Source organism: Cuculus canorus, chromosome 1 (assembly GCF_017976375.1).
Source record: "Cuculus canorus isolate bCucCan1 chromosome 1, bCucCan1.pri, whole genome shotgun sequence".
Taxonomy (NCBI): domain Eukaryota; kingdom Metazoa; phylum Chordata; class Aves; order Cuculiformes; family Cuculidae; genus Cuculus; species Cuculus canorus.
In genome coordinates this window covers 207,078,004-207,102,815 of record NC_071401.1, presented here as the reverse complement: position 1 = coordinate 207,102,815, position 24,812 = coordinate 207,078,004, and the positions used below count along the sequence as shown (strand labels likewise).

The 24,812-nt window shown below is 51.4% G+C and overlaps 2 protein-coding genes across 7 annotated transcripts in view; one reads left to right on the top strand and one right to left on the bottom strand.

The window, feature by feature from the left end:
• The window catches only part of TASOR2 (transcription activation suppressor family member 2), a 51,225-nt gene extending 48,240 nt beyond the window's left edge, over window positions 1-2,985 (bottom strand). For all 5 annotated transcript variants that reach the window (XM_054057063.1, XM_054057074.1, XM_054057085.1 and 2 more), the window contains exon 1: window positions 2,807-2,985. In XM_054057063.1, the coding sequence (XP_053913038.1) occupies window positions 2,807-2,828 (22 nt within the window). In that variant the 5' untranslated portion in view covers window positions 2,829-2,985. The remainder of the gene's footprint in view (window positions 1-2,806) is intronic.
• Window positions 2,986-8,310: 5,325 nt separating this feature from the next.
• On the top strand, window positions 8,311-23,628 carry ASB13 (ankyrin repeat and SOCS box containing 13). Of its 2 annotated transcripts, XR_008448181.1 has the most exons (7): window positions 8,311-8,425; window positions 10,991-11,178; window positions 12,248-12,398; window positions 16,200-16,334; window positions 19,131-19,322; window positions 21,435-22,847; window positions 22,933-23,628. XR_008448181.1 is itself a non-coding variant. In XM_054056385.1 (6 exons), exons 1-6 carry the CDS (start codon window positions 8,383-8,385, stop codon window positions 21,560-21,562), a joined length of 837 nt encoding a protein of 278 aa, XP_053912360.1. In that variant the 5' UTR covers window positions 8,311-8,382; the 3' UTR covers window positions 21,563-23,628. The 2 variants fall into 2 exon arrangements, 1 of the variants encoding a protein (XP_053912360.1); XM_054056385.1 differs by having other exon boundaries at window positions 21,435-23,628.
• Window positions 23,629-24,812: the final 1,184 nt, after the last annotated feature.

The following is a 24,812-nucleotide window of genomic DNA, read 5'->3' as shown; positions in this document are numbered from 1 at the left end:
GGAAGGGACATTAAAGCCCATCCTGTTCCAAACCCCTGACATGGCCAGGGACACCTCCCACTGGATCAGGCTGCTCAAAGCCCCATACAACCTGGCCTTGAACACCTCCAGGAATGGGGCAGCCATGACTTCTCTGGACAACCTGTGCCAGGACCTCAACACCCTCACAGGACAACATTTCATCCTCAGATCTCATCTCAATCTCCCCACACTCAGCTTAAAACCATTCCCCCTCGTTCTGTCCCCGCACTCCCTGATAAAAGGATCCTCCCCAGCTTTCCTGGAGCCCCTTTCAGTACTGGAAGCTGCTCTAAGGTTTCTGTGGAGCCTTCTCTTCTCCAGGCTGAACAACCCCAACTCTCTCAGCCTGGCCACATAGCAGAGGTGCTCCAGCCCTCACATCATCTCCATGGCTTCCTCTAGACCCATTGCAACAGTTCCATCTCTTTCCAGTGCTGAGGATTCCATAACTGGACACAGGACTCCAGCTGGGGTCTCACAAGAGCAGAGCAGAGGGGCAGGATCCCCTCCCTCACCCTGCTGGCCACGCTTCTTTTGATAAAACCCAGGACACGGTTGGCCTTCTGGGCTGAGAGTGCATTTTGCCAGCTCGGTTAGGGGAACACTTAAGCCAGCTCTGCTACCACCAAAACCACCAGCTTAAGAGGAACACTAAAATTAGAACAAACTAGTATGTAAAACTAGTTTCAGAGCTGAGTAACACAGTCTTGTGTCATAGGCAAGTACCTAGCACTTCTGATCAGAGCAGATAGGGAACTCTCTGACAGAACGATTTCTCTGATTGGAAAACAGTGATTTCTGTGAAATCAGATATTTTCTTGAAAACACACTCTACAGAACAAATCCGTTCAAGGGCACACCAGTCATTTTCCAGACAAAACCACAGGATAGGGGGGCTACAGGAAAGCTGGGGAGGGACTTTTTACAAGGGCCTGGGGCAATGGGATGAAGGGGAATGGTTTTAAATTGGAAGGGGGAATTGGACATTAGGAAGAAATTCTTCCCAGTGAGGGAGGTGAGGCATTGGAACAGGTTCTCCACGGAAGTTGTGGATGCCCCGTAGAATCATAGAATAGTTTGAGTTGGAAGGGACCTTAAAGATCCTATAGTTTCAAACCCCCTCCCACAGGCAGGGACACCTCCCACTATATCAGGCTGCCCAAGGCCTCATCCAACCTGAGTGGTGTATTTGCCACACCAGAAGGATAGGATGTCATCCAGAGGGACCTGGACAGACTGGAGAAGTGGGCCTCTGAGAACCCCAGGAGGTTCAACAAGGCCAAGTGTAAGGTCCTGCACCTGGGTCGGGGCAATCCCCATTTTCAGTACACAGTGGGGGATGATGCGATTGAGAGCAGCCCTGCAGAGAAGGACTTGGGGTGCTGGTTGATGGGCAGCTCGACATGAGTCAGCAATGTGCGCTCACCACTCAGAAGGCCAACCGTATCCTGGGCTGCATCAAAAGCATGGCCAGCAGGGCGAGGGAAGTGATTCTGCCCCTCTATTCCTCTCTTGTGAGACATCATCTGGAATACTCTGTCCACTTCTGCAATTCTCAACATAAGAAGGAGATGGAGCTGTTGGAATGGGTCCAGAGGAGGCTACAGAGATGATCAGAGGGCTGGAGTACCTTCCCTACGAGGACACACTGAGAGAGTTGGGCTTGTTCAGCCTGGAGAAGAGAAGGCTCAGAGGAGACCTTATAGCGACCTTCCAGTACCTGAAGGGGCTACAGGAAAGCTGTAGAGGGGCTATTCACAAAGACTTGTGGTGATAGTGAAATGGTGATTTGTAAATGGTGGGATGGAATGCCAACTGCAATGTGAAAAAAACAAGATTAACAACGAAGATAATGATAACGACCCTTATGTTATCACCTTTGTTGAGACTGACCACTCAGATATGGCCACACCTTAACAACTCTGGGTGGGACTGATCTCACTCACCCTGGATATGCAATGATGTTCCAGGAATGAAGTGTGCTTGTCATTTCGGGGGAAAAATATGAATATGAAAACAATTCTGTATATATAAAGTTCTCTAAAATGACTCTTTGCTAGAAGCACTCTGAGGACAAATTACAAGTCTTCTCCAGCGCTGTATAAAGTGTACCTGCCTTAATGGTTAAATAAAACGATTAAGTATAAGTTTCTTTGTGTCAACAGGATGAGCGGGAATGGGTACAAACTGGAGAGGGGCAGATATAGTGTAGACATTAGGAAGAATTTTTTCATCATGAGAGTGGTGAGGCCCTAGAACAGGTTGTCCAGGGAAGTTGTGGCTGCCCCATCCCTGGAGATGCTCAAAGCCAGGTTGGATGGGGCCTTGGGCAGCCTCATCCAGTGGGAGGTGACCCTGCCTACTGCAAGGGGGGGTTGGAACTGAATGATATTTAAGGTCCCTTCCAACCCAAACTATTCTATGATTTTATGAGTCTATGTGATTCTGTGATTCTATGATTCTACAATCCCATGACTGCACAATTTGCTGATGCTCTGATTCTACGATCCCATGACTCTACAGTCTGGTGATGCTCTGATTCGACGATTCTATGACTCTACCATTCAATGATGCCACGATTCTATGATTCGACAATGCCGTCTTGTTAGGATCCTACGATGCTATGACTCTACAGTGTGGCGATGCCCCGATTCTACACTTCCATGCCTCTACACCCCGGTGATGCCCCGACTCTCCTCTCCCACTCCGCTCCCTCTCTCCCCCTTCTTCTCGCCCCCCCCCCAGCCCCTCTCCCCCCGCCCCCCCTCCCCCCTTCCCCGCTCACCCCGGTGGCTCCTCTCGCCCATGGCAGGGCCGGCCGCTCCCTCGGCAGGTACCCCGGTTCGATTCCCGGGGCCGGCGGGCTTAGGCTGCCTGTGTCCCCGCCATCCGCCGGCCCCAGGAAGTGGAAAGGGCGTGGAAGGCGAGGGACAGGACTTGGGGGGGAGCGGAAAAAAAAACAGAAAGTGAAAACTGAACCGGAAAGAAAGCGTGGCGGCTGCGGCTTTTCCTCTTCCCGTGGGGTCAGCGCGGCGCCCGCCCCGCCCTCCTTCCACCGCCCTGGGATGGGCCTTCTGTTTCTGACGTCTGTCCCTCTGCGCCTTTTCTCTGTCCCTCAGACCCTTCCCTCTGACACTTCACTCTGTCCCTTTTCTCTGTCCCTCAGCCCCAGCCCGTCAACCCCTTCCCCCAGGGGTTGTTCCCCTTCTGCCCTCTTCAGCAGCGTCAAGGTGGGGAGGGATATGTCTCTCAGCCCCTTCCTTTGGCTTTCTTTGGCTCTTCTCTTCCCTCAGGGCCTTCCCCCATCTTTCTTTAACCCTTCTGGCCCCTTCCCTCATCTCCTTATCCTCTGGCCATTATATTGGTGTCTCCCTTCCTTCCTTGGTCTCATCCCTCTCCTCACTGCCACTCATGCTTCTCCTGGGGTGACTCCAGGCCCCACTTCATGGCAGCAGCCACTGGGCAGTGGGATTGCTCCATCACCCCTTGTAGATAGGATTTTCTCCAGAGTGTTAAAAAGTGCCCTGTCCCACCCAGAGAAGCAGAGGGGTTGTTCCTCTGTGGAAAACGTGGAATTGCATGGCCCAAAGTTGGATGTGCTTCAGGAGTGAGGGGATAAATGAACGTTTAAGCAGAAAAAAAGTGGATAAATAGCCCCATTTCCTTCTACCACCTGGGACTGGCACAGGTTGCCCAGAGAAATCATAGCTGCCCCATCCCTGGAGATGTTCCAGGCCAGGTTGGATGGGGCTTTAAGCAATTCCATCCAGTGGAAGTTGTCTCTGCCTGTGGCAGGGAGGTTGGAAGTATACGATCTTAAAGGTCTCTTCTAATTCAAACCACTCTTTCCATAATCCCTTTCCTTCCTAAACCACTTCCTCCAACTGGGAGGGCAGAGGAGAACATCACCTCTGCTCCAGATCCTTTTAACATTGCTCTAAGGGACATAAAGTCTCTTTTGATAGTTCTGACTTGCCTCATTGCATTATTGTTGGACCCTACGTGGAATAGTAAGTGTGGATGATAGTTTTTAGGGCTCACCAGGCTCAGCAGCCTCTCGGAGACATCATGAATGCAGCAAAGAGTCAATGTTGCAATAGACTTTGGAGAAGGGAACAGGGCAATCTGTGTTTGCCCAACTTTTTGTGTAAGGGGGGAACACAGCATGCCAAATGCTGGGTCAACGGTTGCATTCGATGACAGTGTCTTTGGCTGTGCCAGCCAATGAGTCTGGTGGGTGCTTGGAGGGAAGCCCACCTGGGCTTTTGGGTTCTTTTGGCAACAAGATCCATGCTGCTGGGTCCACACAGTGATGTGTATCATAGATGTGCCCTGTGGTCATCTAGCTGGGCTAATAAAGTTATGGATATCCTGATTCCCAATCCTTGCTGGTGTTTACACAGTGTCTTTGGGTGTCCCTGTGCTCAGCTTCCCCATGACCTGGTTTAGCTCTGCTGAACTCATTGGGTGTATTTTCACGTGCTGGGGTGGTCATGGCCTTAGCCAGAACCATCGGCAAACAAAGGGAAAATGGAGAAAGATCAACGAGATGACCGTGTGACAGCTCTCCAATAAGTCACTTATTACTCAAAGCAAAGCTGCAGGTCCTAAGACTTTGCATCAACAGCAGCAGAAAGTGCAAAGTGCCACCACCCAGGGAGAAACTGAAGGCACTGGGAAGAGTAAATGATTCTTTTGGTGTCCTACAGTCAGGAAGGGCAGCGTTGATAGTGGTCTTTCGCTGTGACCACAGAGCAGTGCACCTCCAGTTTGCCAGATCCACTCCTTTTTGTAGCCCCTGCTGATGTATCAAAGACTGGAATTCTTCAGCCCTGCTGAAGAATGGTCTGTGGACAGTAAGTTGACCACGAGCCAACAGTGAGCCCTGCAGCCAAGAGAGCAACCGTGTCCTGGGGTGCACCCAGCACGGCACGGCCAGCCGGTCCAGAGAGGGGATTGTCCTGCTTTACTCCACACTGGTGAGGTGCCACCTCAAGCACTGGGTGCAGTTTTGGGCACCAAATGATAAAATGGATCTAAAGCTACTGGAGAGGGTCCAGAGGAGGCCACGAAGTTGGTGAAGGGTTTAGAGGGGAAGTGGTAGGACTTGAAGTCACTTGTTTTATTCAGCCTGGAGAAGAGGAAACTGAGGGGAGACCTCATCACAGTCTAGAGCTTCCTCACAAAGGGAGGAGAAGGAGCAGACACAGATCTCTTCTCTCTGGTGACCAATGACCTGTTTGGGTGGTGACCTGTGCACTCTATGCAAGAGGAGAACCCATGATCTAACTGTGGTGGGGACATAGTTCCTGGCAACTCTCTATTTTTGTTCCTTTGAAAGAATGAGTCATAAAGTTCTGGTGTGCTTGCAAGCCTAAAATAGACAAGTAGTCATTTGAAGATCTATTTCTTCTCCTGTTCAGAAGAAAAATGAATAATGGCCAGAGAGTAGAAAAGTGACAAAGCTGGTGAAGAGGCTGGAGAACAAGTCTTACAAGGAGCATCTGAGGGACCTGGGATTGTTTAGCCACGAGAAGAGGAGGCTGAGGGGAGACCTTATCGCTTTCTACACCTCCATGAAAGGAGGTTGTAGGGAGGTGGATGTTGGTCTCTTCTCCCAGGTGACAGGACAAGGGTAACTGATCTCAAGTTGCCCCAGGGCAGGTTCAGATTGGACATCAGGGAAAGATTTATTCACTGAAAGGGTTCTCTTTTGAAGCCATTGGCCAGTTTCAGCCTAAGTTCATAGAATGGGTTGGGTTGGAGAGGTCGGGTTTAACAGCAATGTAGTGTTTTCCTAGACTGGTTTCTTCAACTTTCTAGAAAATCAGTGGTCTGCTGGAGGAACCTCTTTCTCTCCTGCTTGAGAGAACATCCAAAGGACACTGGCCCAGGCTGCCCAGAGAAGCTGTGGCTGCCCCATCCCTGGAGGTGTTCAAGGCCAGGTTGGATGGGGCTTTGAGCAACCTGATCCAGTGGGAGGTGTCTGTGCCTATGGCAGGGGTTGGATCTGGATGGGCTTTGAGGTCTTTTTGATACCACCTCAAGACCTAGGTTGGAATCCTGGGATCAGCCAGGAATCACAAAGCTATTTTCAACAGACCAGAGTGTGATGTCCAGAGAGTCCACACCAGTGCCCCTACCCCCAAACACCAGTGCTCCCAGTATCCCCTTCCCTCACAGGCCATTGCTTTCCCCCCACACCAGTGCTCCCACTACCTACTCCCAACACACACCAGTGCCTCCAGTACCCACTCTGCCCCCTACCAGTAACCCCACTACTCCCTTCCCATACACCCCAGTGCCCTCAGTACCCTTTCCCCTGCCTAGTGCCCCAGTAACCCCTCCCCGCAGTATCCCCAGTACCCCCTCTCCACTGCACCAGTGCTCCCAGTATCTCCTCCCCACATACAACAGTGCTCTCAGTACTCGTTTCCCCTTTATGCCAGTGACCCCAGTACTCCCTCCCAACAGTACACACCAGTACAACCAGTACCCTCTTCCCTTGTACCAGTGTCCCCAGTATCCCCTCCCCACATATACCAGTGCCCCCATTACCCCCTCCCCCGACACCAGTGCCCCCCAGTATCACCCTCCTTCACATGAGTTTTCCCAGTATACCTTCTCCCTTCACTAGTAACCTCCCTTCCCTCACAAGTGCCCTCATTACCCCCTCCCCACACACACCAGTACACCCAGTACCCCCTAGTGCTCCTGGTACCCCCACTCCCCCCACACCAGTGCTCCCAGTACCCCCATCCCAACACACACCGGTACACCCAGTACCCCCTAGTGCTCCCGGTACCCCCACTCCCCCCACACCAGTGCTCCCAGTACCCCCTCCCCACACACACCAGTACACCCAGTACTCCTCCCAGTGCTCAACTGTCTCCACTCCACTCACACCAGTGCCCCCAGAAGCACCGTCTCCTCACACCAGCGCCCCTAGTACCACCTTCCCCCCACACCAGTGCTCCCAGTATCCTCTCCTCACATATACCAGTGTCCCTTCCCCCTACACCAGTGCTCCCAGTATCCTCTCCTCACATATACCAGTGTCCCTTCCCCCTACACCAGTGCTCCCAGAACCCTCTCCCCCCGCACCAGTACCCCCAATACCACCTTCCCACACACACCAGTGCTCCCAGTATCCTCTCCTCACATATACCAGTGTCCCAAGTACCACCTTCCCCCCACACCAGTGCTCCCAGTATCCTCTCCTCACATGTACCAGTGTCCCAAGTACCACCTTCCCCCTACACCAGTGCTCCCAGAACCCTCTCCCTCCGCACCAGTACCCCCTATACCACCTTTCACCACACACCAGTGCTCCCAGTATCCCCTCCTCACATATACCAGTGTCCCAAGTACCACCTTCCTCCTACACCAGTGCTCCCAGAACCCTCTCCCCCTGCACCAGTACCCCCAATACCACCTTCCCCCACACCAGTGCTCCCAGTATCCTTTCCTCACATATACCAGTGTCCCAAGTACCACCTTCCCCCTACACCAGTGCTCCCAGAACCCTCTCCCTCCGCACCAGTACCCCCAATACCACCTTTCCCCACACACTAGTGCTCCCAGTATCCCCTCCTCACATATACCAGTGCCCCAAGTACCACCTTCCCCCTACACCAGTGCTCCCAGAACCCTCTCCCTCCGCACCAGTACCCCCAATACCACCTTCCCTCCACACCAGTGCTCCCAGTACCCTCTCCCCCCGCACCAGTACCCCAAATACCACCTTCCCCCACACACCAGTGCTCCCAGTACCCCCTCCCTCCGCACCAGTACCCCCAATACCACCTTCCCTCCACACCAGTGCTCCCAGTACCCTCTCCCCCCGCACCAGTACCCCAAATACCACCTTCCCCCACACACCAGTGCTCCCAGTACCGCCCCCTCCCCCCCACACCAGTGCGCCCAATATTCCCTCCCTACATACACCAGTGTCCCCATACCACCTTCCCCCACACCAGTGCCCCCAAGAATCTCCTCTCCACATATACCAGTGTCCCCAGTAACCCCCTCCCCTCACACCAGTGCTCCCAGTAACCTCTCCCCCCTCATCAGTCCCCGCTCCACCCAAGGACTACAACTCCCGGCAGCCACCGCTGCCGGACCCGCAGTGAAGAGCTCAGAGCCCGGAGCCCGGAACTCGGAGCCTGGAGCCCGGAGCCCGGAACTCGGAGCCTGGACCTCGGAGTCCGGAGCCCGGAACTCGGAGTTTGGAGCGGACTCCAAAACACAGAGCGTGGAGCCCGGAACTCAGAGCCCGGAGGAGGCGGAGCTTGGAGGCGGAGCTTGGAGGCGGGACCGGCGGCGGCTCCATCGCTGCTGGAGCTCCGGCGGCCCCGGACCATGGAGAGCCCGGTGGGCAGCGGCTCCGTGCGGGGCGAGATCGGTGCGTGGCGGGCGGGCACTGAAGGCACTGGTGTAGGGGGAAGGAAGGACGGTTTTTGGGTGAATAGGATGGTTTCGAGGTGGGCAGGAAAGTTTAGAGGGAGGCAGCGTGTTTTTGGGGGTGAGCAGGAGGGTTTGGGATGCTTTGAGAGTGGGCAGGATGGTTTTGGGGTGAATAGGATGGTTTAGAGGTGGGCAGGAAGGTTTGAGGGATGGGCAAGAAGGTTTGGGGTTGCCAGGAGGGTTTGGGGTTGGGCAGGATGCTTTGAGAGTGGGCAGGAAGGTTTAGAGGAGGGCAGCGTGTTTTGGGGGTGAGCAGGACGGTTTGGGGTTGGGCAGGATGCTTTGAGAGTGGGCAGGATGGTTTTGGGGTGAATAGGATGGTTTAGAGGTGGGCAGGAAGGTTTGAGGGATAGGCAAGAAGGTTTGGGGTTGCCGGGGTGGTTTGGAAGTGGGGTGGGATGGTTTGCAGGTGAGCAGAATGGTTTAGGGGTGCGCAGGATGACTTTGGGGGTGGATAGGATGATTTTCAGGTGGGCAAGATGATTTTGGTGTGTTCAGGAAGGTTTGGGGCTGGCTTGGATGGTTTTGGGTGGGCAGGATTGTTTTGGAGGTGGGCAGGATGGTTTTGGATAGGATGGTTTAGAGGAGAGTAGGGTGGTTTAGGAGTGGGCAGGAATATTTGAGGGTCATCACAATGGTTTAGAGAAGCAGAGAGTGTTTTGTGGGTTAATAGGATGGTTTAGAGATGGGCAGGGAGGTTTAGAGGAGGGCAGGAGGGTTTGGGGTTGGGTAGGAGGGTGTAGAGGTAGGCAGGATAGGTTTTGGCATAGGTGGGATGGCTTAGAGGTTGGCGGAGTGGTTTGGAGGTGGACAGGGTGTTTTAGGTGTGGATGGGATGATTTGGGATGGGCAGGATGGTTCAGAGGTGGGCAGGAATGGTTGGAGGTGGGCAGGAAGGTTTGGGGATGGGCAGGATGGTTTTGGAGTTGCCAGGATGGTTTAGAGGTGGGTTTGGGGTGGCCAGGATGTTTTGGAAGGGGCAAGATGATTTGTGGGTGGGCAGGAGGTTTTAAGGGTGAGCAGAACAGTTTGGGGGTGGGCAGGGAGGTTTAGAAGTGGACAGGATGGTTTGGGGGTGAGCAGAATGGTTTTGGATGGTTTAGAGGTGGACGGGATGGTTTTGGGGTGGTCAGGATGATTTTGGGGTAGACAGGGCTGTTCAGAGGTGGGCATGATGGTTTTGAGGTGAGCACGATCATTTTGGGGTGCGCAGGATGGTTTAGAGGTTGCCAGGATGGTTTTGGAGGGTGAGCAGGATGATTTGGGGTGGACAGGATGGGTTTAAGGTGGACAAGATGGTTTAGGGGGTGAGTAGGAGGGTTTTGTGTTGGGCAGGAAGTTTTGGGGTTGAGCAGTGCAGTTTTGGGGTGGGCAGGATGGTTTGGCCAGTGTGTGGCCTCTCCCAAGGGAAGGGTTAAGAGGAAGGTGAGGATGCTTTTGGATGTGGGAAATTATTGTTGCTCCTCCATGAACTAATGTGCATGTGATCCAAAGAGGAGGTTTGGGGGAGCTGGAGGTGTTCAAGGCCAGGTTGGATGAGACTTTGAGCAACCTGGTCCAGTGGAAGCTCTCTCTGCCCATGACAGTGGGGTTGGAACTGGATGGGCTTTGAGTCCCTTCCAACCCAACCATTTGGTTGATGAAGTGCTCAGGGATCTGGTTTAGTAGTGGACAGGTAGTTGGGTTTGATGATCTCCAAGGTCTTTTCCAACCTACTGATTCTATGATTCCATGACAATAGTATTGTCAGCTGGTGCTGGCATATGAAGCCCAGACTTGCCCTGCGTAGGTGTAGATGTTCCATGAAGGCATCAAAACTAGGAACTTGGTTGTTGAAGCTCCATTGACTTTTTGGGAAGGTGGTTTTTAGGTGGGCTGAGTTACTCTCTGGAGGTGTCCCATTTCTGGTCATTTCAGATAGAGCCAGGAGGGACAATGCTTCTCATGCTAAACAGCTCGCTGGGACGAATCTGGACCTAATGGATGCTGCTAGGGTTTGTGCTTGGATAGAGCTTTGATAGAGAGGAGATTGAGATGAGAGCTTAGCAAGAAATGTTTTCCTGTGAGGGTGGAGAAGTCCTGGCCCAGGTTGCCCAGGGAGGCTGTGGCTGCCCCATCCCTGGAGGTGTTCAAGGCCAGGTTGGATGAGGCTCTGAGCAACCTGATCCAGTGGGAGGTGTCCCTGCCTGTGGCAGGGGTTGGAACTATCTGGGCTTTGAGGTCCCTTCCAACTCAACCCATTCTATGATTCTTCTTGGGAAACCCAGCATTAGGAATGGTCCCTGAGATGTCAGCAGTCAGTGGGGAACCCCAAATGTGAAGGACCTGATTTAAAGTCACATCCTGAGTGGGGAGCATGATGAGGAACAAGCTCTTCATTCCCACCTCTCTGTTCTAGCTGCTGGCCTGCGATCCCCATCTGCTTTTCTCCAGCATGGAGATCCATTTGCTCCACGTGTATGTTTTTATCTATTTACTTCTTTGGTTCTTCCTTCCTCTTTAGGTTTCTGGGCCGATCGGACACCGGTTCATGAGGCAGCCAGGCGGGGAGAAATCCTGCAGCTTCAGCAGCTGATCGAGAGCGGAGCCTGCGTCAACGCTGTCACCTATGACTCGATCACCCCCTTGCACGAGGCGAGCCTGCGAGGACAAACGCAGTGTGTCAAGCTTCTGCTGGCAGCAGGGGCCCAGGTGTGTGTCCAGGTCTGATCCAGCTGGGAACATGTTGATATGTGAGGAACTGGAACAGGTTGCCTGGAGAAGTTGTGGCTACTCCATCCCTTGAGGTGTTTAAGGCCAGGTTGGATGGGAACTTGAGCAGCCTAATCCAGTGGGAGGTGTCCCTGCCCGTGGCAAGGGACCTCGAAGGTCCCTTCCAACCCAAACCATTGTGTGATTCTATGATGTCTGAAGTTATTGCTGGGATCTAATCTCCCTGTCTAGCTTTAGGTTCTTCTGCATCACCATGGGCTTTCTTGTCAGTCAGCGGAGGATGGCAGGGCTCTGCAAAGGGTGTTTAAGCTTGGTGAGGGCTCAAAAAACTGCCAGGAAGCATTCGTGTCTCTCTCCATCTCTCCTCACTGACCATCAACAGACCAGGAGGTGACCAGCAGGTCGAGGGAGGGTTTTATTCCCCTCCACTCTGATCTGGTGAGACGCTGCCTGGAGTCCCGTGTTCAGTTCTGGAGTCCTTAGCACAGGCAGGACATGGAGCTGTTGGAGTGAGGCTGGAGAAGGCCATGGAGATGATCTGAGGGCTGGAGCACCTCCCATACGAGGACAGGCTGTGGTTGTTCAGCCTGGAGAAGAGAAGGATCCAGGGGGACCTTAGAGCAGCTTCCGGTACTGAAAGGGGCTCCAGGAAAGCTGGCGTAGGGCTCTTGGTCAGGGAGGGCAGGAATAGGACAAGGGGGAACAATTTTAAACTGAGAGAGGGGAGATTGAGATGAGATCTTAGGAAGAAAGGTTTTCCTGTGAGGGTGGGGAGGCCCTGGCCCAGGTTGTCCAAAGTTGTGGCTCCCCCATCCCTGGAGGTGTCCAAGGCGAGGTTGGATGGGGCTTGGAGCAACCTGATCCAGTTGGAGGTGTCCCTGCCCATGGCAGGGGGTTGGATCTGGAAGGGCTTTGAGGTCCCTTCCAACTCAAACCATTCCATGGTTCTATGATTCTATTTCTAGAGTTCAAAGAAGAGAAAGCACAGGCCACACAGTTCCACCACGCAGCAGCCTGGGGGTAAATAAGGTTTTTTTTTCCCTTGAAGGTGGATGCCAGGAACATCGATGGTAGCACTCCGCTCTGCGACGCCTGTGCCTCGGGGAGCATCGAGTGTGTGAAAGTGCTGCTATCCCACGGTGCCAAGGTGAACCCTCCCCTTTACACAGCGTCTCCTCTCCACGAAGCCTGCATGAATGGTGAGCCCACATGGTCTTATCCACAGAAACAGCTGTCAAGTATCTTAAATTGACCAGAAACTGTTGTTGCTCATCAGACCATTAGGGCTTGCAGGTCATAGAATCATAAAGGTTGGGAGACCTCTAAGCTCATCCAGTCCAACCATCAGCCCAACCCCACCGCGCCAACTAAACCATGTCCCAAAATGCCATGTCTACACACTTTTTGAACCCTTCCAGGGATGGGGACTCCACCACTGCCTTGAGCAGCCTCTTCCAGTGCTTCACCACTCTTGAAGTAAAGAAATTTCTCCTAATATCCAACCTAAACTTCCCCTCGTGCAACTTGAGGCCATTTCCTCTCATTCTATCCCTTGTTATTTGGGAGAAGAGACCAGCACACACCTGGCTCCAACCTCCTTTCTGGGAGCTGCAGAGAGTGATGAGGTCTCCCCTCAGCCTCCACTTGTCCAGACTAAACAGCCCCAGGGCCCTCAGCAGCTCCCAGAACTTCTGGGCTCCAGACCCTTCCCCAGCTCCACTCCCTTCTCTGGATGTGCTCCAGCGCCTCAAAGTCTTTCTTGGAGTAAAACTGAACCCAGGATTCAAGTTGCAGCCTCACCAGCACTGAATCCTGGGGCATGATCCCTTCCCTGCTCCTGCTGGTCACCCCATGGCTGATCCAAGCCAGGATGCTGTTGGCTTCTTGGCCACCTGAGCCACTGCTGGTTCATGTTCAGCCGCTGCCAACCAACACCCTGAGGTCCTTCTCTGCCAGGCAGCTCTCCAGCCCCTTCTCTCCAAGCCTGGAGCGCTGCACGGGGTTATTGCGCCCCAATTGCAGAACTCGGCACTTGGCCTTGTTGAACTTCATATAATTGACGTGGGCCCATGGATTCAACCTGGCCAGATCCCTCTGCAGAACCTTCCTGCCTTCAAGCAGATTGACACTTCTTCGCAGTTTGGTGTCATCTGCAAACTGATGAGGGAGCACACCATCCCTTCATCCAGTTCATCGATAAAGATACTAAACAAGAGTGACCCCAACACTGTGCCCTGGGGACACCACTTGCGATCGGCCTCCAACTGGATTTATCTTCATTCACCACAACTCTCTGGGCTTGGCCATCAGCCAGTTTTGCACCCAGTTTTGCGTGCGCTTAGAGATATTCACCTCCCTTTGAACACAGAATGCAAAGCACTGTGGTATCAGGTGGATAAAGCCATCCTCTGTGTTGGGTGCTTTTATTCCATACAATGGACATGTCCTTTGACCTGGACAAGCTGGAGAAGTAGAGCTGTGTGAATCTCATGAGGTTCAACAAGGTCAAGTGCAAGGTCCTACACCCGGATTCGGGCAATCTGTGGTTTCAATACAGGATGGGAGGTGATGTGTTTGAGAGCAGCCCTGAGGAGAAGGACTTGGGGTACTAGGGAATGAGAAGCTCAACATGAGGTAGCAATGTGCGTTCACAGGCCAGAAGGCCAACCGTGTCCTGGGCTACATCCAAAGAAGCGTGGCCAGCAAGGTGAGGGAGGGGATTCTGTCCCTCTGCTCTTGTGAGACCCCCAGCTGGAGTCCTGTGTCCAGTTCTGGAATTTTCAACGTAAGAAGGAGTTGGAACAGGTCCAGAGGAGGCCATGGAGGTGATGCAAGGGCTGGAGCACCTCTGCTCTGAGGCCAGGCTGGGAGAGTTTGGGTTGTTCAGCCTGAAGAAGAGAAGGCTGCGCAGAGACCTTAGAACAGCTTCCAGTACATGAAGGGGCTCCAGGAAAGCCAGGGAGGGCCTTTTTCCAAGGGTTTGGAGTGATAGGACAAGTAGGAATGGCTTTAAATTGGAAGGTGGAAGATTTAGATTAGACATTAGGAAGAAATTCTTCCTGATGAGGGTGGTGAGGCCCTGGCCTGGGTTGCCCAGGGAGGTATTCAGAGCCAGATTGGATGGGTCTTTGAGCAGCCTGGTCCAGTGGGACGTGTCCCTGCCCATGGCAGGGGCTTGGAACTGGCTGGGCCTTGAGGTCCCTTCCAACCCAAACCATTCCATAATTCTGTGCAGCTCATGTGAGCAGAATTTGCATCTTCTCCCTCTCATCCAACCTGAGATGGGATTCGTTGTTCTGATGAAGACACAAGACCATCTTCATCAGGTGGTCCTGCCCCACAGCTGTCCTAGTTGTTCAGAATTGATAGATGGACCTGTCAGGTGGGACGAAAGTGCTCAGGACTGCAGAGGATCATCCCTGCCCGTGCTGCTCCTTGTTCCTCTCTCGACCTTTTAGATCTGGAAGCTCCGTCCAGGGGAAAAGAGAAAGCTACAGGGGCCAAAAAATGTTCCAGTTGCTCTCTTCTCCCCATGTCCTCTACTCCAGCCTCTCCTGGACGTTAAGATTTAGGTTACGGAGCAAGGGCAAGCATCTGGCATGGCTGTGACAGCAGTAGAGGCGAGGGGAGCAGCAGAGGGGTCTTTGAGTGGAATTCCAACCCTGACCTGACACCTGCGGGAACGCAACCGCAGGAAAGCCAAGATGTGGGAGTTGATTTAGTCGTCACGGTGGTGTTGAGTTGGACTTCAGGATCTTAGAGGTCTTTTCCAATCTTAAAGATTCTGTGCTTTGGTGTCCGATTTAGATGATTGTGACCACATCTCTTAATCACTTTGTGACTCAGTTTCCTCCTTGTAAGCTGTAATACCTCCTCTCCCTTCCCCTTCACTGGCTTTGTGATGTGCTGTCCTGTACAGAGTTTACCTTTGACTAGGAAGGCTGTGGCAGATGGCAGTTTTGACTACCAGGTTATTAAATACATAGCTGTGAGCTCTTGCTTAGGTTTTCTTCTTGAAGCTGTTTTCAAGGCTTGTTGATGCTGGCTGAGTGCATTGTGTTGGCTCACAAGCATTTCTGTTTTGTAGCCATTACCCCAGACATTAAACGTGTTTGTGGGTCAGGCTGATCTCGGCATTGAATCATAGAATCTCTGGGTTGGAAAAGATCTTTAAGATCATCGAGTCCAACCATTCCTGTCCACTAGTAAACCAGATCCCTGAGCACCTCACCCACCCATCTTTTAAACACCTCCAGGGATGGGGACTCCACCACCTTCCTGGGCAGCCTCTGCCAATGCCTGAGAACCCTTTTGGTGAGGAAGCTTCTCCTGATATCTGATCTGAACCTGCCCTGGTGCACCTTGAGACCATTCCCTCTTGTCCTATCACCTCTCACTTGGGAGAAGAGACCAGAGCTCTCCTCTCTACAACCTCCTTTCAGGGAGTTGTAGACAGCGGTAAGGTCTCCCTTCAGCCTCCTTTTTTCCAGGTTAAACAACCCTGGGTCACTCAGCTGCCTCTCATAACCCTTGTTCTTCAGCCCCTTCACCACCTCTGTTCCTTTCTCCAGATGCGTTCCAGCCCCTCAATGTCCTTCTTGTAGTGAGGGGCCCAAAACTGAACACATGATTTGAGGTGTGGTCTCACCAGTGCCAAGTCCAAGGGGCACAATTGCCTGCCTGGTCCTGCTGACCACACCTTTTCTGTTATAGGCCAAAATACCGTTGGCCTTCTTGGCCACCTGGGCCACTGCTGGCCCACGTTCAGCCACTGCCAACCAACACCCCCAGGTCCTTTTCCATCAGGCAGCTTTTTAGCCACTCTGCCCCTAGCCTGGAGCTGTGTGGGGTTGTTGTGTCCCAAGTGCAGGACTCAATACTTGGCCTTGTTAACCTCATCCCACTGGTCTCAGCCCATCAATCTAGCCTTTGAGCTGGATCCCATATGATCCCATTTGAGCTGCATTCTTTCTTTTCACCTGGATCTCCTCTTTCTAAAGGTAGCTCAGAGTGCGTGCAACTCCTCATCGATGTCGGTGCAAACTTGGAAGCTCATGATTGCCACTTTGGGACTCCTCTCCACGTGGCCTGTGCCAGGGAGCATCTGGACTGTGCGAAGGTTCTGCTCAAGGCAGGTATGGCAGCCATGGGTTTGTTTCTGGGTTGGCAGGAGACACCGGTGTCTATGTCCAGCGTTTTCATCAGTGCTTCACAGTGGTGTTCTTGTTGAAGAGCTTATTCATTCATAGTATAATGTAGATGACAAAGGTGAAAGGTTTTTGCTTTACCTGAGCGAATCATAGAATCATTAAGGCTGGAAAAGACCTCTAAGCTCATCCAGTCCAACCATCAGTCCTACACCACCGTGCCTGCTAAACCGTGTCCCAAATTGCCACATCTACACAGGTTTTGAACCTCTCCAGGGATGTGGACTCCACCACTGCCCTGGGCAGCTTCTTCCAGTCTTTCACAACTCTTTCAGTAGAGAAATTTTTCCTGATGTCCAAGCTAAGCCTCCCCTGGCACAACCCGTGACCATTCCCTCTCATACTATCACCTGTCCCTTGGGAGAAGAGACCAACACCCACCTGCCTCCAACGTCCTTTTGGGGAGCTGCACAGAGCAATAAAGTCTCCCCTCAGCATCCTCTTCTCCAGACTAAACAACCCCAGTTCCCTCAGCCGCTCCTCATAACCCTTGTTCTTCAGCCCTTTCCTGAGCTCTGTTCCCCTTCTCTGAACACCCTCCAGCCCCTCAAGGTCTTTCTTGTGGTGAGGGGCCCAAAAATGTGTCGAGGATTCATTATATATTCTATATTATCATATATATATTCAGTATATATTTAAGCTTAATGCTTAAGCAGTTTTTCCATGTACACCTGTCAATATCCAGTCTGAGATGTTCCCAATGACATTCCCATTCTCTGATTTTAATAAAATTAAGAACTCTCCAGCCCCTTAGAGCAAAGTTTCAGCTTCTTCCCAAAAGTGGTATCAACCAGTGCACACACGTTCAGCCCCGGTAGCACAATCACATAATCATGGAATGGTTTGGGTTGGAAGGGGCCTCAAAGCCCATCCAGTTCCATGGATGGGACACCTCGCACTGGATCAAGTTGCTCAAAACATAAACATCTAGTCTGGTTTTGAACACCTCCAGGAATGGGGCAGCCACATCTTCTCTGGGCAACCTGGGCCAGGGCCTCACCACCCTCACAGGAAAAAATCATCAGTCGTATAGTTTTGGATAGGTTTTAGGGTTTGATGTTGTCCAGAAAAACAGAGATGAAGTCACTTCACACCTCAGGGAGATCTGGTTTATTTCCAGATGAGTTTCCTGGCTGTTCAGTTCAATGTTCCTTGCTTCAGGTTTCACATCTCACTTTTCCTGCTGCCGACTTTGGGGGAATTTGGAATTGGAGTTCTTGTCTTTGTCTGGGTTTACCAGAAGGAGATTTGGTCCAGGAGTGGGGATTTGTCTCATTGAATGTTAATTGTCTAGGAATTACACATCTAAGCACACCTGTTGCCAGTCCCTTCAGTTCCCTGTGCTGGGCACTCTCTAGGACAAGACGAGATGGCCTCAAGTTGTGCCAGGAAAGGTTTAGGTTGGATATTAGGAAAAATTTCTTCATGGAAAGAGTGGTGAAGGATTGGAAGAGGCTGCCCAAGGGAGTGGTGGAGTCCCCATCCCTGGAGGCGTTCAAAAAATTTGATGTGGTGTTTCAGGACATGGTTAAGTAGGCACTGTGGTGTTGTGTTGATGGTTGGACTTGATGACCTTAGAGGTCTTTTCCAACCTTAATTATTATCTGACTCTTATTAATTATTCAGAAGTGCCTGTTTCTCTTTGTTGATTATCAAGGGGTTTCAGTGTGGCCACACTATCTAAATCACAGTTGTTTTGAGTTCAGTGAGGTTCAGCTCACCTCCACTGAGCAAGTCAACAGATAAATTCGAGTGGTTGACGGGGATTGGAAGGACCTTTTGCTACCGTCTAATAAAAGCTAGACCTTCTTGGCAAAAATATCTGCAACTAAAACTTGATCCAGCCGTGGGGTGAGCTGCAAGATCTCATGGGCCTGGGGTATTTCTGCTTAACAAAGATGACATTGTTTGCCTTGAGTAGGAGCTCAGAGGGGTGAACGGGACTGGGAATGGTTCTTTGCTGGCTTTGGACAGCCTGGATTCAAGAAGCATTTCTGAACTTCACAATTAGAGGCTTATTTACCCAGTAACATGGACTAAATTCCTCTCTCTGCAAGGAAGACCTTGAGGTCCTGTAGCAAGTCCAGAGGAGGACAACAAAGCTGGTGAAGGGGCTGGAGAATAAGTCGTACGGGGAACGGCTGAGGGACCTGGAGTTGCTTAGCCTTGAGAAGAGGAGGCTGAGGGGAGACCTTATCACTGTCTACAACTCCCTGAAGGGAGGTTGTAGCAAGATGTGTGTGTTGGTCTCCTAAATGACCGGTGACATGACGAAATGACCTCAAGGTGCACCATGGGAGGTTCAGGTTGGCTGTTAGAAGGAATTTCTTCACCGAAAGGGTTCTCAGACCCTGGCATAGGCTGCCCAGGGAGATGGTGAAGTCCCCATCCCTGGAGGTGTTTAAAAGACGGGAAGATGAGGTGCTCAGGGGTCTGGTTTAGTAGAGGACAGGTACGGTTGGATTTTTATGATCTCAAAGGTCTTTTCCATCTAAGCAATTCTATGATTCTATGAAAACATAAAGCCAGAGAAGACAACTCATTCATTGCCAGCACTGAGAACTTGTTCAACAGTTTGGTTTCCTGTTTGTGCTGTTTTGTTTGGATCTTCTAGCTCCTTGTACGTGTTCTAACAGCATTTTTTTTCCTCCAGTCAAGCCACTCTTTATGTTTGGGTCAAGTGAGGCTTTTGTTGAAAGGGTTTGTTTTTCTTTCTGGCCCCAGGAGCAAACGTGAACGCTGCTAAACTTCACGAGACAGCCCTCCACCACGCAGCAAAAGTGAAAAACGTAGACCTGGTGGAGATGCTGATTGAATTTGGAGGAAATATTTACGCGAGGGACAACCGAGGAAAGAAGCCATCAGATTACACCTGGAGCAGCAGTCCCACAGCAAAGTGCTTCGAGTATTATGAAAGTAAGTGAGATACAATTCCCTGCTCCAGGGATTCAGAGCCTGCCAGCTCCTTTGCACCAGACCATGATTCTCAGTCCACTTTGATTTGCAGATCCCTGATCTCAGCCCAGGAAGAACATAGATCTATTGGAGCAAGTCCAGAGGAGGCCACGATGATGGGGTCTACAAGAAAGCTGGGGAGGGACTTTTTCCAAGGGCCTGAAGTGATAGGATGAGTGGGAATGGCTTTAGATTGGAAGGGGGAAGATTTAGATTAGGCGTTAGGAAGAAATTCTTCCTGATGAGTGTGGTGAGGCACTATAGAACAGACTTTCCAGGGAAGTCATGGCTGCTACATCCCTGAAGGTGTTCAAGACCTTGGGATGGGGCCTTGAGCAGCCTGGTCTAGTGGGAGGTGTCTCTTCCCATGGCAGGAGGTTGGAGCTGGATTTGAGGTCCCTTCCGACTCAAACCACTCCCTGATTCAATGATCATCTTCTGATGAAAGAATGGAGTTCTTGGTAGAGAACGTAGGGCAGCCGGACACAGGCTGTCTCTGCGTAGTTGTGGTTGAATGATGGGTAAGATGGTCCAGGTCATGCCTTCAGTGAATTCAGGTCCCTCTCATGTGTCAGCCGTGGGTATTTTTACTTTGACACGTTGATTCAGGTCAAGGAAATCGCCCACTCATTAGATCTGGGGCAGGGAAATCGCTGAACTTTAGCAGTGCTGACTGTCTGGTTTTGGAGAAGACATCAAACTGAGTTTTGAGGATGTCTTTAAATCATTCTTTGTCTTGGTTATCGTTAAAGCGCCTTAGAGGAGTAATTCACAGACCTCTCTGCCTTTGCGGAGTGGTGCTGTACACGGTGATCCTAAATGTCATAGAATCACAGAATCATAGAATGATTTTGGTTGGAAGTGACCTCAAAGCCCATCCAGTTCCAACCCCCCTGCCATGGGCAGGGACACCTCCCACTGGATCAGGTTGCTCAAAGCCGCATCCAGCCTGGCCTTGAACACCTCCAGGGATGGGGCTTCCATGACTTCTCTGGGCAACCTGGGCCAGGGTCTCCCCACCCTCAAAGTGAGGAATTTCTTCCTAATATCTGATGTAAATCTCCCCTCTTTCAACTTAAAACCATTCCCCCTCATCCTGTCCCTGACCTCCCTAATCAAGAGCCCCTCCCCAGCTTTCCTGGAGCCCTTTTCAGTACTGGAAGGCTCCTGCAAGGTCTGCCTGGAGCCTTCGCTTCTTCAGGCTGGACAACCCCAACTCTTTCAGCCTGTCCTCTTAGGGGAGGTGCTCAAGCCCTCGAATCATCTTAGATTCATAGGATAGTTTGAGTTGGAAGGGACCTTAAAGGTCATCCAGTTCCAACCCCCATGCCATGGGCCAGGGACACCTCCCACTAGATCAGGCTGCCCAAGGCCCCATCCAGCCTGGCTCCAGGGATGGGGCAGCCACAGCTTCCCTGGGCAACCTGTTCAACTGCCTCACCACTCTCATTCTTACTTATGTCCAGTCTAAATCTGCCCCTCTCCAGTTTATCCCCATTGCCCCTCATCCTATCACTCAATCCCTTTGTGAACAGCCCCTCCCCAGCTTTCTTGTAGCCCCTTCAGGTACTGGAAGGTTGCTATAAGGTTTCTTTGGAGCCTTCTCTTCTCCAGGCTGAACAACCCCAACTCTCTCAGCCTGTCCTTGTAGGGAAGGTATTCCAGCCCTCGGATCATCCTTGTCGCCTCCTTTGGACCTGTTCCAACAGCTCCATCTCCTCCTTCTGTTGAAGATTCCAGAACTGGATGCAATACTCCAGATGTGGTCTCACAAGAGAGGAATAGAGGGGCAGAATCATCTCCATCTTCACAGCCTCGTGTGGACACAATTTAACAGATCCATGTCGTTGCTGGGCCCAAGGGATGAGCCATGAGAGAACACACCTGTGGCTCTGCTCTGCCTTCCTTGGGCCTGGCTGCTGCGGGAGGTCGAGCTCTTGTAAGCAGAGCCAGGCTTGTGATCATGGCAGAGGCGATGCCACGTGTCACCCTCCTGGGTGATCTGTGCTTTGTGGGAACAGCAGCCTCTGCTGAGCTGCAGTCCTAACTCTGGATCCTCTTTTCTCGTTTCAGAAACACCTCTGAGCTTGTCGCAGCTCTGCAGAGTTACGGTGAGGAAAGCCGCCGGGCAGCGAGCGCTGGAGAAGATTGCCAAGCTAAATATTCCTTCGCGATTAATCCAGTACCTGTCCTACAACTGACAGGGCTGAAGGTGACCAGGAAGGATGATATCTTTAGCTCCCGCAGTATGAAGTATCGGTTTCTTTCTCTTCTACCTCCCGCCACATGTTTTAATTTAAGCCAACTGATGTAAATAGTATTTATGAAGCAGAACTTCCCTTCTCTGTGGGCAAAGAGAAGCTCAGGCAATTCGTAGCTCTGGCTTGAAGCTGTAACCTCTCCTGGGGGGATCTGCGAGGCTGTTGCTGCGCTAGAGGCTCTTTGAACAGCATTAACCTTGCCTAATTTTATTTGTCTGTAGCCTCAAGGCATCTCCGTATGATCCGACCAAGCTCCCTTTGCAGTCAGTGGAGAGAAATAGATCCTTCTGGAGTGTGATTCATCTGTCCTGTTTTAGATGCCCATGCTGGGATAATACGGCACGCTTGGGAGCGCCTGTCTCCGCTGCTTGCAAAGGGATTTAGAGGTGATACCCTTGGCTATGGACATCTAGTTTCTGTACTGAGAACGCTGGGTCCCACCTCTGTGTTAATAACTCAGTTGGCGACTGCCTAAAGCTGAGGGACAAGGCTTGAGAGACCTATGTGCTCCAGTTGGAGGCAAATTAAGTCCCCACAAGCAAATTAAGTCCCCAGCAAGCTCAGGACTAATTAGAGTTACTGACTTTCTGTGAACATTGGCAGGTTTGGCTCAGCACCAGCAGTGAGGACAAACTGCTACCACATCAGTGTTGACTTTCCATGCCCCGTCCTTGCTAAAGGTGAGCCAACTCTTACTGTAGTGTTCCTCTAGGGTATCACCATGTCTAATTTTCAAGCCCAAGCAGGAAGCAGGTCTCTCTGCGTGGCCAAGGATGCTTCCCTCCACGTGGCTGGTCCCAAAGAATAATTTTTCCACTTGCTCTGAGCCGCTGTGGCCACTCTTTTGGTTTTAGGTGCAATAAGTGGCAGAGCTGCTGCCTAGTGGTGCCTGAAGGATGGCGAGGACACGTCCCTTGGGTAGTGCAGCAGATCCCTGCAGTGTATTACACACGTGAAGGCAAGAGGAGACCTTGAGTTTTGAGATTTTGTAGTTTATTTCCCCCTCTCTGAGTTTCTCTCTCAGTGCTGGAGCCTCTCCAGAGCTTGGCAGCGGGAGGCAGGCCTGAGCTTTGCGCTGCTGAGCGTTGTGTTCGAATCCTTTGGCCTCAGCAGGTGTGACTGGAGTGATTTAAACCTTCAGGGTGACATTGGTATGAGCAGAGCCAAAATCGTCGTCTGCCTTCCAGAGGAGACATTACGTGCTGTCTGCAGGCAGCAACCTACGGTAACACAAGGGGATGGAGCTCCCTGATGCCCCCATGGCAACTCTTAGCACTGGGATGAGAACAAATTCCTCCTCTGAATGACAGGCAAGGTTAGGAAGACCGTTCTGCTGTGTCATCGAGCTGACTTGGGGCTCTCAACATCCTTCATGCTGTGAAGAAGACGCACGATGGCTTCCCTGCTGCCTGCCAGCTCCCATATCCGCCTCGATGGGGCTCAGCCTTGTGAGAGAGGGGAAAAAAGCCCAAGCACAGGATCAAAGAGCAGAGGTGGAACTGAATGCACTTTAATGGTGACTAGCAAGCCACTTTGTTTTGTGTTTTTTGTCCCCTCGCAAGTCCCTGTGTTGTTCTTTTTATCCTGCTGTGCCGTATCCTCGAGATGAACAGAAGAAAGTGTGCAATCCTGCTTTTTGAGGCATTGTCTGGTTTATAGTTCTCGTTTTTGTCTTTCAAGTAGCAAAACGTGAAATTGCCAAGAAGCTCAGGGAAGCCCTAGAGATGTTGAGTGTGGGATTCATCCCTGTGATTGCTAGGATAAAGGTTTTGTATTGTATCCTTCAATAAAAGCTTCCTCTGCCCAACATGCATGTCCTTACAGATAAATATGTGTTAGGAAAGTGCACCCTTTGGCAATTTGGGGTGAAATCCTTCCCTTTTGGTTCAAATGCCTTGCTAGGGTGCTTTTTTTAACTAAAAGCTGGTGAACTAGTGAAATGCTAAAGTCCCAAGTTTCCGATGTGAAACCAAAAGACTCCTCAAACCACTGAGAATAAAATTACAACTTCCTATTTACATCGACTTTCTCTTGTTCCTCTCTTTTAAATCAACTCTCTGGTAGGTCCTAAATTTCAGTATTCTTTTTCAGTCTCTTTTAAGAGATCCTGCTGATCAGCTCATCCATCCAGGGAGGACTTGCCCTGAGAAGGCGTGGATGCCCCATCTCTGGTGGTTTGGGTTTTTTGAGCTTAGTGGGTGATAAGACAAAAGGAAATGGCCTCAATGGGGATGTTCAAGGCCAGGATGAATGAGCCTTTAAGCAACCTAACCTAGTAGAAGATGTCCCTGCCTGTGGCAGGGGGGGTTGGAACTGGATGGGTTTTAAGGTCCCTTCCAACCCAAACCATTCTATGATTAAGCCCAAACCCACCAAGCCCTGTCCTGCTTTCACCCATCCTCTCCATGGGCTCCTCAAACTGCAAACAGCTGAGTTTTTTGCGTCACCTCTGCTTTCCTGCGTGTTTCTTCACCGCCTTTGCTATGGGTCCAGCAGCATGGGAGGTGTCTGAAACAGCCCCATTGCTTCAGAGAAGCCCAGGTGAGAACAGGGCTTTGCTTTCATCTGTGCAAACCATCTTTGGGACAGTCAGCCTTGCTCCTGGTTGCTGCTGGCTGCACTTCTTAAGATCGGCTTGTGAGCAAGGAACTTGATCATAGCAGTCTTTCTCCATCCATGTGAAGTTTGTCCAGAACAAACAAGGTTTGACTGGAGCCAATGTCTTGGAAGAAAGCCTCGTGGTGCTGAAGAATTAACTCTTTATAATACCAGCAGCCCCCTGGATGAGGCCGAGAGGAGCCACCTTTCCCCTCCATGCATGAATGAAGGATTTGTGCTGTTGGTTGTAGCTCCCTGTGTCTCGGCATAAAGATGCAGTGGAGGAGGGAAGATGTTGAATTCAAACAGGGTTGCGGTTTTAATCATTTATTGATATTTTCAAGAGACTTTGGACAAGAGAACTGCTCTAAGCAGCAGCAAACAAAGAGCTCAGTGTCCTCTGGAAGGTGGCGCCTGGAGATGAGTAATGCAGTGGTTGCATCACGTTTAGAGCAAACGTGAGCACGAAGTGCCTGTTCTACCTCTTGATTTAAAAGAACTCAGATGCTGAAGACCTTGAGCATTTATCTGAGCACAAGTGTTATGAGTCATGGTTGAGGGATCCCGGGTTTAGCCTGGTGAAGAGGAGGCC

What these genes read in the sequence shown, in the direction of transcription:
- ASB13 (XM_054056385.1), top strand. Translation starts at nt 8,383, where the DNA reads ATGGAGAGCCCGGTGGGCAGCGGCTCCGTGCGGGGCGAGATCG. An exon ending in CCACGAAGCCTGCATGAATG is followed by an intron (nt 12,399 to 16,199) that starts GTGAGCCCACAT and finishes CTCTTTCTAAAG; the next exon opens with GTAGCTCAGAGTGCGTGCAA. An exon ending in GTGCTTCGAGTATTATGAAA is followed by an intron (nt 19,323 to 21,434) that starts GTAAGTGAGATA and finishes TTCTCGTTTCAG; the next exon opens with AAACACCTCTGAGCTTGTCG.